We start from the raw sequence: 13089 nt of genomic DNA, 5'->3' as shown, positions 1-13089 counted from the left end.
ATTCGTTTATCAGTTAAGTTACTCTGTAGTCGGGAAAACCACTCTTGATATTGATCGCTTGTAAAATACGACCTTTGTGAATACGAATTTTGCAAATTGTTTTACATTGAGTGGGAGAAATTAAGGATATGAGAATTGGTTATCGCACATACACTTGTGAGGACAAGTGGGAGATTGTTGGCGCTAGTGTCCTCCACAGTTAGTGTGATAACGTGTATAAATCTCTTATAGGTTCACAGGGTATACTTAGTATTTTATTAGTTGATTAACGTTTACTAATAACGGTTGGCTTGCTAGAAGTTTGACGTTATTATCATACTGATGGCGGTGATCAACTGGTCCCTAAAAGTCACACCTAAAGGATGTGTTTGAGAGATGTGATTTTATGAAAATATAATCACATTGATTCCTTATATGACTAAAAGGTTAGTCCATGTATTTGACTAAAAAGTTAGTCAATGTGATGATGAGACGATTATTTAATACAATTAAATAATATCAGCTGAGACGAATTAATTGCTAATTCGTAAATTGAATATAAACAGTTATATTTAATTAATGTATATAATGTTAGCTTAAACGAATTAAGATGTTAATTCGTAATTAAACGTAAACGGTTATATTTAATTAGCAAATTATAAATATGCGATATTTATAGTTAATGTATATATTATACGGACAGACCGGTATTAATAAATCGATTACAAACTGTTGTGTGTGGATTTATTAATACATGACGACATAAATGATAATTGATAATTCTATACACATTTTATACAATATGATAACTACCAAAAATAAGAAGATTTTTTCTCCTTAATTTTGGTGTTACACGGTTTAAAAGAAAAAAAAAGGAAGAAAAATATCTTCCCTATTTTCTCTCCATTTACACGGTTAAAAGAGGAGAGAAAAGGGGATTATTTTTCTCACCTTTTTTTCACACAAACACTCTCATCACACAAAAACCCTAAAAATAATTAGAAATTAGGGTTCCTTTTTCTAGCAAAAAATAGGCATTTCTCGGAGCATCTTGGGTGCAACGATTAGGAGAATATCGATCTCGATATTTATTCTTAGGCCAAATTGCTAGGACCGAAGGTTAATTCTAATCCTTTTCTTTTGTTTATGCAATTCGTTTATGACTCGTAATTTCATATTTCATAATTTCGTTATAATCCGAATTTTTCTTGATGAAATATACCGATATTTCCCACATACAATTCATTGACCTCCTACACGAATACAAGGACGTATTCGTCTGGTCCTACAGAGATATGCCCGGGATTGATAGGGAAATTGCTGAGCACAGGATACCCATTAAGCCCGGAGCTAAACCCGTGAAGCAAAAGCTGCGCCGAATGCGCCAAGAGTGGTCCCTGAAAATCAAAGAAGAAGTGGATAAACAATTCAAGGCCGGTTTCATCAAAGTGTCTGAGTATTCTGACTGGGTGGCCAACATTGTTCCTGTACCAAAGAAAGACGGGAGAATTCGGGTTTGCGTCGACTTCAGGGATTTGATAAAGGCGAGTCCAAAGGACGACTTCCCTTTGCCACATGTTGAGATTCTGGTGGATAATACCGCCGAGCACGCCCTCCTATCATTCATGGACGGGTATGCTGGTTACAACCAGATCAAAATGGTTGAGGAAGACATGCATAAGACTGCATTCACTACACAGTGGGATACATATTGCTATACGGTCATGCCTTTCGGTCTCATCAATGCCGAAGCAACCTATCAAAGAACCGCTACCACTCTCCTACATGATATAATGCACAAGGAGGTAGAGGTATATGTCGATGATATGATTGTCAAGTCAAGAGAACGGGACGGCCACATCAACGCCCTGCGGAAATTCTTCGCTAGTCTGCGGAAATATAACATGAGACTTAATCCTCAGAAATTTACATTCGGGGTCACCTACGGAAAACTCTTGGGACATGTCGTCAGTAAAAGAGGCATTGAGATTGATCCAACCAAAGTCAAAGCCCTTCAGCAAATGCCTCGGCTTAAGAACGAGAAGGAGATTCGGGGATTTCTCAGTCAGGTTCAATACATCAGCCGCTTCATAGCCAAGCTCACCATGATTTGTGAACCAATATTCAAGAAACTTCGCGCCTCCGATCACACCGATTGGGACGACGACTGTCAAAAGGCCTTCGACAGGATAAAGGAAATCCTATCCAAGCCTCCTGTCCTCATGCCACCTCAACAAGGGATCCCTTTATCCCTGTACCTGAGTGTCACCGACACAGCCATGGGAGCAATGCTAGCGCAAACAATCGACGGTGAAGAACGAGCCATCTACTACATCAGCCAGCAGTTCATTGAGTATGAGACGAGGTACACCCAACTGGAAAAGACATGCTTTGCCCTAGTATGGTCAACAAAGAAGCTGCGACATTACATGCTCTGCTACACGGTTCACATCTATTCTAAGATGGACCCGGTCAAATACATCTTCGAAAAACCCGTACTAAACGGAAGGCTGTCTAAATGGACACTCATGCTGTCCGAGTTTGATCTCAAGTTCATACCCCTCAAGGTTATAAAAGGAAGGGCAGCCGCCGATTTCCTGGCGGGGAATCCCGTCAACGAGGATCCAACGACAGATACATGGTCACTTCCTGACGAGGACATCCTTTGTGCCGACACCGACGCATGGGACCTACACTTCGATGGTGCATCTAATCTGAGAGGCTTTGGGGTAGGAATCCTTCTGATATCACTAGAGGGAGAACATGTTCCGATCTTGGTCAAACTAGACTTCGCCGTCACCAACAATGCCGCCGAATATGAAGCATGCCTCATCGGCCTACAAGCAGCCATAACACTTGGCATCAAAAGACTGAGGGTCCACGGCGATTTCTCACTCATCATCAATCAGGTGTCCGGATCATGGATAATCCGAAGTGGTAGCTTAGCTCCCTACCGAGCGAAAATCAATCAAGAGGCCGAGTTCTTCGACCAAGTCGACTACTTCCACTTGCCACGAGAGGAAAATCAATTTGGTGATTCCCTGGCAAAACTTGCCGCGCTCATTAACATACCTGATGACATGACATCGATGCCCCTATGTGTCGAGTGAAGGAGCGAGCCAGCTCACATCTGTGCCATCAACAACGACGAGGAAAACCATGTCGAACCCTGGTACCAAGCCATCCTCAACTACAAAACCAAAAATGAATTCCCTCCTAACTCTGATCCAAGAGGACAAAGAGCCATCCGTTTACTTGCATCAAAATTCGTGATAAACTAAGATCAATTATACAAAAGAACACCCCAAGGGATTCTCCTCCTTTGCATTGACCATCACAATGCCAAAAAGTCATGGGAGAGGTTCACGACGGAGAATGTGGCCCTCACATGAGCGCAATGATGCTGACCCGAAAAATCATGCGGCTAGGCCACAATTGCCAAATCTTTGACAACATACAACACATGCCACCATCCCTTTTATACACCATGACATCACCCTGGCCTTTCTCTACCTGGGGCATCGATATCATCGGAAAAGTCAATCTGATAGGCACTAAGGGGCATTGCTTCGTCCTCGTCGCCATCGACTACTTCACCAAATGGGTAGAAGCGCAGTCATATGCAGTCTTGACCGCCAAACAAGTGGCCAAGTTCATCCAAAACAACACCATCTGCAGATATGGGGTACCCCATGAAATCATCAGCGATCAAGGCTCTCACTTCCGGTCGGAAACACAAGCTTTGCTGGACAAATACAAGATCAAACGACATTGATCGTCCCCCTACCGTCCCCAAACCAACGGAGCGGTGGAGGCAGCAAACAAAACTCTTGTCACCATTATCAAGAAAATGCAAGACAACTACCGCGATTGGCCGAGCAAACTCCCATTTGCACTTTGGGGATACCGAACCTCCATTCAAACACCGATAGGCATCAGACCCTTCTACCTAGCATATGGTATGGAGGCGGTTTAGCCGGTAGAGTTAGAGGTCCCATCTATACGCATCCTACTGGAGAGTCAAGTTCCTGAGGCGGAATGGACCCGTCGAAGGTACGAACAACTCACATTTCTAGACGAGCGGCGGCTCAACGCCTTGCACAACGTCTAGCTATACCAACGACGTATACAACGTGCATTCAATAAGAAGGTTAAACCCAGGAACATCAAGGAAGGCGACTTGGTCCTCAAGTCGGTTCGAGCACCGTTACCCGTCGATCCGAGGGGGAAGTTCAAACCCAATTGGGCCGGGCCGTACCTGGTCAAGAAAATACTTTCGGGGGGCGCAGTGAGACTGAGTGACCTAGACGGGGAGGATTTTCCAAACCCGACTAACCTAGACCAACTCAAAAAATACTACCCTTGAACCGTAGTAACCAACGACCTCACCCTAGTTTTACAACTAGCGACCACCTTAACCCTTTCAAGTCAAGTTCCTCAACGTGTTCTGATTTGAAATTGCATGTTTTATCGAGTCTAAGTTGTGGCACCTTGCCCGTTTCGAATGCCCTTTGATCTGTCAAAGGCAACATCCATTTGCACTCAAACAAAAAACCCTCTAAACTACGAGCATGGTTTGATTTCACCTTTTTAGGTGGATACGTAGGCAGTCCTTCTTATACATGACGGATACAACCACAAAACCCAATCAAAATTTACAAAACATTTCGAACTACGATCATGGTTTGATTTCACCTCTTTAGGTGGATACGAAGGCAGTCCTTTCCTACACAGGAAGGATACAACCATCCCCATAAAGAAAAACATTCCCTTATGTTTACCCACATACAAAACATCACCCTTATCAACCTTTCAAAAAAAAGGAATGGGAAAAACATTCCCTTTCCCACAAAAATACAAAAAAGAAGCCTTTCTCCCTTCCTACAAAAATCCACCTCTCGAGTGCAATGTTTAGGATGATTCAAACCGAATTACCTTTACGAAATGGATGGAAGAAACAAGCGTTCACAATTTTGACACAAGCAATCCTCTTATTTAATTAATAATGGGAGGGATTACAAATTCAACAACAAATAAAGCTCGGCAAGTCTACAATTTGTCAAAGCTAAGGTGTCGACTAAAGCACCTCACATAATAACACTAGCACAAAACACACAATACATAGCTACTACAACATAATAAAAACTCACAACACTAATACAACATAATAATAAAATGGGTAATGGAGGTCTTCACTCTTCCATTCTACCCTTGCCTTTTCCCTCGGGGTACATCTTCCCCTTGTTCTTCTTGTTGGCCCGCCTAGCATAAAATTCCTCTTCGGAACGGATCCTCAACGGATCTACAACAGCGACGACCCCCGGTCTCTTGCAAGACCCTATGTTCGGCCCAAAACGAGCCCATACATGGCCCACCACATCTTTGGGACCCGATCTTCTCCTCTTTGGTGGCCTCATCACATCCGGGCTAGCTCCATCAACATAGTCCTCAAAGAAGGCACGGTTGGCCTTCCCAACCTCTCGATACTTCAAGTCAACAACCTCGTTCTTACGAGATTTGGACCTCTCCTCCAAGGTTGTAGCCCTTGACCACTTGACATAAGCGGGAGTCACCCTTGTCGTGGCAACGGGGTGCGGTACCTCCCAAAGCGGCCGAGTGGCCCACCATCTTTCGAAGACCTCCACAAGCTCGGAGTTCCGGAAAACATTCTCTTGAACAAGTGTATCTTGAGCGGGCACCTTTTGTTGACGCCCCATTTGCCTCATGAGCCTTTCGGGATAAATGAAGGAAGCAACCTTCAAACCCACCTACATCAAAGAACGAGGACTAGCACCCGAAGCTGGCAACCCCGTGAAGGACCTCAAGTGCCACCATGGCACCACCCAACGGATATGATGACCACCCTTCTCCGCCAATCTCGCGGCCCAATAGGCCTCGGTGGAAGCACAACTATCCGAGTATAACTTCTTCCTCATGGTAAGGTGACGAAAAGAATAAGAGGAAGAATCAACGGGAGGCTCTACATACCTTAGCCTCTCCAATAGCCACACTTGGAGGATCCTTGGAGATCCAAACGAGGGAGCTTCTCCGTAAGAGCCCTTCTTGTCCAAAGCTTGGATGATCTCGCCAAGCACCAACCATGATGGATCTCTACCATGCTTCATTTGCTCAACAACATGCACGAGGGTCATGCTACGATAGCATTTTGGCCCCTCCTTCTTCAAAGCATCAACAAAGAGGTATACATGGACAAGGCAAAATGCAAGAGCCCTTCTCCTAGCCACCTCCGAAACATTGGCATCCAATCTGTTTGAGAAAATGTTGATAAGAGCCAACATATCCACACCATGAGGAACAAAGAGGAAATTGACTTGGCTCGTTGACAAGCCTAACATTGAACGGAATTTCTCCTTATAACACAACCGAGTCGGAGGAAGCACCGGAACACAACCCGGCCACCCACCAATGGCACCGACTTCTTCGGCAAGAGGAAAAATTTCGCCTTTCGGGAAAACGAAAACATGATGTTTCGAATCCCAAAACCGAGAGCATGCTTCAAGAAATGAGGGTTGCACCTTGACTTGACGAAGCACCAACAATTGACCAACTCCCATGCAAACGAGTTGATACTTTTCGGGAGGCGATAAATCCCGGCACCATTGTCGCAACGCATTCTCAAAGGCATCCATGAATATTTTTGGAGGAATAAGAAAGGTTTTGTAGAGATGTTTTTCGTGTTTCGGATGATGAAACAATGAAGCACAAACATCCCTATTTATATAAAACAATCAGCGCCTTTTTTCCAAAAAAAGGGGAGGCTGATTTCTATCGCCAAGCTGCTCGCGCCCCTTTGGGCCTGTTCTCAGGATTCCCACCTTGAATTGTCCCTTTCAAGTTGTGTTTTCTCCTGACACCTCAAACCTCCCGCCGGAATGATCGCGCCTCTTCGAGACGGTCCAGGACGTTTTGTGTTTCCTCACACTCACATTTCCTTGTTTTCGTGTTTTACGAAATCCGACATGGTTTCCATGACGCAGCTTTAAACATACGGATTTTTCTTTCTTTTTTTAAGGAGGAAGGGCTAGTCGCCCCGATCCGCGACGGATCGTTTCCATGTCAGTCAAAATTCCGAAAAAAATTTCGCTTTTTCGCTTTTTTCCCAGCAAAAAAAAAACGAAAATTGATAACACGACATCAGTTTTCCTCAAAATTTCAAGCACTCACAAATCCGAGTCTTGATCTCCCAAAAATCAAAAACCAAATACACTCGCAAAAAAAAAATCTATTTTTAAATTCACCCCTGACGGTTCAAGTTTGAATTTTTTCGAATCACAAATCAATTTCAACAATTTCGATGCAATTTAATTCAAGACACGAGTTAATTGCTCAATTTTCAAATCATTTCTTTTTGAGAAGTCCAAACATGATGACTTGTCGCGGAATTTTCAAAATATCATTTCAAATTTCAATTTTAACTTCGAGTCATCGTGGTTAATTTTTGTTTTCAATCAAATGCTTGTTACATGTTCACGTTTATGCATACGTGCTACCTGTTGCCTGTTTTCTACACTAACGATGCAGGAACTGGTGCGAAGCAAAAAGGGAACTAACAGCCGACAACGCTCCTACGAAACACAACACAAAAAAAGCCAAAAATCACAAATAAACCACAATCCTACATATATACAAACCGCCTCACGCAAAATGTAAATATGTACAAACAAGAGTCCAAGACACGGACAAAACAACTACAACTACTCAGCACCTCCCGTCGGACCAGTCTCGGTCTCACGAGGAGTCGCGGGCAAGGCATAAATCACCATCTCCTCAGGCTCCCTCTCCGGAGAACTCTCCAACGACTCGTATTCCATCGTGACACGAAGCACCTCCGCCGCAGCCAACTGAGCCCTGAGAGAGGCAATCTCCGCATCTCGGCTCCGCAACGCGTCCTCACGACGCCTCAACTCCTGGTCTCGACTGGTGATCCCCAACCCCTAGGCCTCGATCATCGACCTAGCTGCATCCAACTCACCACAGACCCGAGCGAGCTCCGCCAGATCCGCAGTACCTTTCAAAACACAATACAGATCATTAAGATCTAAAAACGTGAAATGCAACACAAAAATACACAAAAACAACATACAAAAAGTACCTGAGCAAGCCGAGCCTCCCTCGCAGCCAGGTCACCAGCAAATGCCCTCCACCGGTTAGCCATCCGCCACAAGGCCTGATGACTAGCGGTCGTCACCTACAACCAAGAAGGTCCTTCAATACAATGCAAGGCAAAACATAAATGAGGAAGAATGTTCGGATCAGGAACTCACCCTCAGAACGCTCAACCTCCACTCCATGCCAACGTCGGTCACCTCAGCGACCGCAGGCTCTAGCAGGTGCAGCTGTAGCTCCTCACCGCCCGGCCCCTGAAAGGTGGTCTCCGCCGGGAAAACTGGGGGCTGAGTCCTCATCAACGCATCGATCCCCTGCAATTTGGGTCCACATAGAAGGTAACAAACCCTCCTATCAAAAGAGGCAATGAAGACGAAAGAACAGAGGAAAACATACCTCGATCGGGTACAAGGCAAGCCTCGATAACCGGAAGGTGTCGTAGTCGACCTCCCGCCGCAACAACTCCTCACCTCCCTGACCGTGAAGGTGCTCCTCAACCTCATCGGGGGTCGACTCTTGGAACAACACCCTAGGCGGATCGACCGGTACCACGAAAGTCTCAGTAAAGCACTGACGAGCTAAACGCTCGTCCAGGTACCAAACTGGCTCGATCGCTGTCTCAAGGTACAAATGCTGGGAGCTGCGAGGCCGCAAACGCTCACTGACAACGACCGGCACCTCTGTGTAGTGCTCCCAAGGCCACCCGACGAACTGCACTCAAGGCAAAACTAATCAGCTAACTGGGGGCTTCCTAAGCTACCTAGTCATCCTATCTCTGTTTGTTTCTACAAAATAAGAGGAGTAAGGGACAACAAATTACGTCAGCAACTCGAAGGGCGTTCACACGACGCCTGCAGTCCTCGTAAGTCGACTTAGTCGACTTCTTCCGAGCCACCGTCCAGGCCCTCACAGCAGGGTAGGTCGAAGGGACGCCACCGGTAGTCCCCGGACGCAGGGGGATGAAGTAAGCATACAACCAAGCCTGTAACCAAACACAGCAAACACAAATCAGCCAGTCTTTCCAAAAATTGCCAAAATCAAAATCAAAATCAAAATCAAACTCAAAACTACAAAAACGCTCGTACCTCCAAGATGAGGCCGGGACCAACCAAAGCAGGAGCACTACCATCTCCCACCGCCTCCGAGCGCACCGCAGCGTGCAATTACCGGTTGAAACTCGCCAAAGCCAGCGTAACCCAGTCAAACTGACCCTGAATGTCGAGGTCAGCAAGGAGGGGAAGCACCTTGGTCGATAAGCGCTCACCCTTGTCACCAAAGTACGTGGCACCCAAGAAGTACCACAACCATAACCGCGCCTCTTGCGCGTCAGCTCTAGCCTCAGCCTCCGGACTCGCCAACGGCGCCGGAGCATAGCCCATCACTCTCCCCTTGAAGTGATCCCTGACATATGAGCGCGCGATCAGGTAAGGAGTGATGTCAGAAGGCTCGGGCAAAACACTGCCGATCAGACGAGTAACCGCGGGAGAAGACTCTCTCTCCGGCGTCTCCGAGAACTCAACAAGTGTCTCGCCACAGAGGAGGCCAGATATCATAGCAAAATCCTCTAAGGTCACACCGACCTCCCCAAACTCCATATGGAACGACGACGTCGTATCCCAGTACCGATCCAACATAGCGCGGATCAGACACAGGTTCGGCCTAATCGAAGCCCTGTTAATGTCCCGCCAGGCAGCCACCAACGGCCCAAAAGCCGACCTCTCTATTAATGCCCTCGTACCGGCTCAGAGAACGTTGTAGAAACCCAGACAGGTGGAGAAGCCTGAGAAAGTCCTCATTGTGCCGATCTCGTGAAATCAAAAACAAACAACGTCAGAACACCTATTCAGGTCTGAAATGTTAGAAATGACGAAAGTTCAATCAAGTGACACGACTCACCAGGCCCTCATGCGCACGGTAGGAAATATGTCTGTCCAGCCGAAGCAATAACTGGCTACCGTCAAAACCCTCGGCCCAAGCAGGCGCCGCCCGCAGGTTCAGCCCCCGCGGAGCTGTAACCCGTCTGGCCTCCCAACCCGCGACGTGAACGTCGTCCTCAACCGTCTCTGCCCTCCGTCTCTTCTAACCACGAGACTCCACGTGACGGATATGAGGCATATCAACGACCTTAACGACATTCTGCAACTCCCGTCTGGTCGGCCGAGGAGCCCTCCTCCTAGTAACCCTTCACCCGGAGGTACCAGCCTCAGACCCTGTCTGAGCTCTCTCAACATGAGCAGCCCCAACAACAGGCTCCTCCCGAGCCCTAGCGGCTCCCCCAACACTAGCAGCCCCGACAACGGGCCCCTCACGAACCTCAGCGGCTCGCTCAGCCCTAACGGCCTCCTCGGAGGGCCCCTCCTCCTCAGAAGCGTCCTCTACGGTCACGTCAGGCGCACTGGCTGGAGTACTAACTGGCCCGTTCCCGAACAGGTCCTCCAAGGTCGCGACAATGGACCCGACAGGTCCCGAGCACTCTCCTGCAATCAAAGAATGTCAGCCAAAATTTCGGCATTACGACGGCATAAAACGAACAAATCCAAAAAAAAAACCTGCAAAGCAGAACAAGGGCAATCCCACCCAAACCCAACCAAACAAAACAATCTACAAAAAAACGCAAAAAAAAAGCGACTCGCCCTTCTTTTCAAGCAAAAGACGAGTCAAAACAACGACAACCAAAAAACGGCACCTCAAGATCCACACAAGGTCCGTCAACAACCCAAAATACGTTCCCGATGCAATTGGGTATTTTCTACAACTCAAAGAGGCAATTTCTACGCCGATTTAAGCACAAGCATGTCAAAATTTCAAAATACGACCACAACGAGGCAACGTGATTTTACTACGTCTCAAAGCGACCTAAAATACTAATAAGGTCCATGTCAAATCAAACTGACTCAATTCAAGCCTAAACAGACGCTTATTGTGTCAGACATAAGACCGTCACAAAAGGCGAAAATTCCAATTTTGCCCACAATACCCAACAAAGGTCCAAAATGGCAAACACGGTCTTCCCCGACTACAATACAACCTACGGGGCACACAACTCAAGCAAATAAACTTGACATTGTGAAATGAGACGGTTTCTTCGCCTCACTCACGTTTTTCGAGCATAGAGAACGGAAATGGGGACCAAAATGCAAACTAAAAGCACCCCTATACTCCTAAACAGGTTTCTAACCTAATACAATCATCAATTTCACTCGAAATTGGCTCAATAAAAAACGCCCAATTCGATTTTCAAGGGTATATGATTTCGCCCTAATTCAATCAACGAAAAGACCAGCAAATTCAAATGGATTCAAGAGGAACTACGTACCTTGAGATGACATGTTGATAATGGCAAGAAAATAAGCAAAGAAGCAAGGTCGACAATGGTGGTTTTCGCCTGTTTGTCGCACGTTTGGAGAAGACGAAGTGAGAATGGGGAGCTTCCCATTCTCGCGTCTTTTACAGAAAAAAAAAAGGAAGCTCCCTTCCCTCACCAAGGTGCTCGCGCCTCAATGAGGCTTCCCCCTTGCTTTTCCAGCGGAATTTTGGACTTTGGCCCAATTTCCCTACATAAACTATCAAACTTCAACAAAGGCGACCAAAACCGCCGTTTCATTTTCAGTTCAAAAATAATAGTGAAATTCAAATTCACTATTCCTTCAAAATTCAAACAGACGATGAAAACCGCCATTTCATTTCAAAAAATAATAGTGGAATTTCAAATTCACTATTTCTTCAAATTTCAAATGACGGCGATTAAAACCGCCATTTCATTTCAAACAACAATAGTGAAAATTCAAATTCACTATTTCTTCAAATGTCAACGGCGGCAACATAAACCGTCACTTCAAAAACAATAATAGTTAAATTCAAAATTTGCTATTTCCGCGGCGGCGTCACAAGCCCCATCTGTCAAAAACAAGCAGGTAGCGGGATCCAAACCCGCTATCCCCTCAAACATTCAACACAAGCACTGAGATCCCCCAACAGATGTAGGGGGCTTCCTCGCGAAGCCCGCTATTTCAAAATAAGCCCATCCAACGCGGCTATTTCCACGGTCGATCAATCGACCCTTCATTATGGCTGGCGGGCCTTACAATCGCACAATGGCTGGCGAGCCTTACAATGCGCAGTGGCTGGCGAGCCCTTTCATATACGCACAATGGCTGGCGAGCCTTATAACGCGCAGTGGCTGGCGAGCCCCTTCATATACGCACAATGGCTGGCGAGCCTTACAACGCGCAGTGGCTGGCGAGCCCCTTCATACACGCACAACAGCTGGCGAGCCTTTGTCCGCAAACAATATAAATTGAGGACATATCCCGAAGATGCCTCGGGTATGACTCTTCCACACAGCTGGCGAGCCTTTGTCCGCAAATAGGACACAACTCAAGGACATATCCCGAAGATGCCTCAGGTATGACTCCTTTTTATGGCTGGCGAGCCTTTATACGTAGTCTAACAGACTTTAAACGACTCGCACGGACAGTCGACAGACTCTAAACTGTTCCCGACGACAGGTCCTTGGCTCGTACCCTCGGGTCGCTTTGGCGTCGCCCTTCTCGACGGCAGGTCCTTGGCCCGAATCCTTTCGAGCCGCCTCGACGTCGCTTAGGTCTCCAGGTTGTAATCCTCGATTGACCTAGGGACTCTACTTTGACTTTCGCCCTGTCCAAGCCTCAGTCAAAGTAGGGGCTCTTTAGATACCCAGTATCTGTTGAGACTCCAACAAACACCCGATGATTATCGGACTACAACATGCTTAGGAATTGCAACATTTGATCGACAGTTTGTGTACAAATTTACGTCGGAAAACTTAAAACAATTTCGAAAATAAAACATTTCAAAACTTTTAAATAGTACCTGGAGTGTTTAATGCATGACGACGGGGTCGCAATGACACTAACTAGAGTCAAAACCGACACCGGACCAAAAACCGACTCAAAATTCAAATCCCGACTCCAACAACGAGTCAAACCGAGTCAAACGCAAAAA

General features: G+C 46.3%; 1 protein-coding gene across 1 annotated transcript in view; it reads right to left on the bottom strand.

Moving 5' to 3' along the window:
- Positions 1 to 11435, bottom strand: part of LOC141613666 (uncharacterized) — a 49927-nt gene extending 38492 nt beyond the window's left edge. The window contains exons 1-2 of the mRNA XM_074432408.1: positions 11423 to 11435; positions 10295 to 10583 (exon numbers count right to left, since the gene is read on the bottom strand). Of these exons, the coding sequence (XP_074288509.1) occupies positions 10295 to 10583; positions 11423 to 11435 (302 nt within the window). The remainder of the gene's footprint in view (positions 1 to 10294; positions 10584 to 11422) is intronic.
- Positions 11436 to 13089: the final 1654 nt, after the last annotated feature.

The sequence above is a fragment of the Silene latifolia genome, chromosome 11 (genome assembly GCF_048544455.1).
Source record: "Silene latifolia isolate original U9 population chromosome 11, ASM4854445v1, whole genome shotgun sequence".
Classification (NCBI taxonomy): domain Eukaryota; kingdom Viridiplantae; phylum Streptophyta; class Magnoliopsida; order Caryophyllales; family Caryophyllaceae; genus Silene; species Silene latifolia.
The sequence above is the reverse complement of the archived record's forward strand: the minus strand, read 5'-3'. Positions and strand labels throughout refer to the sequence as shown.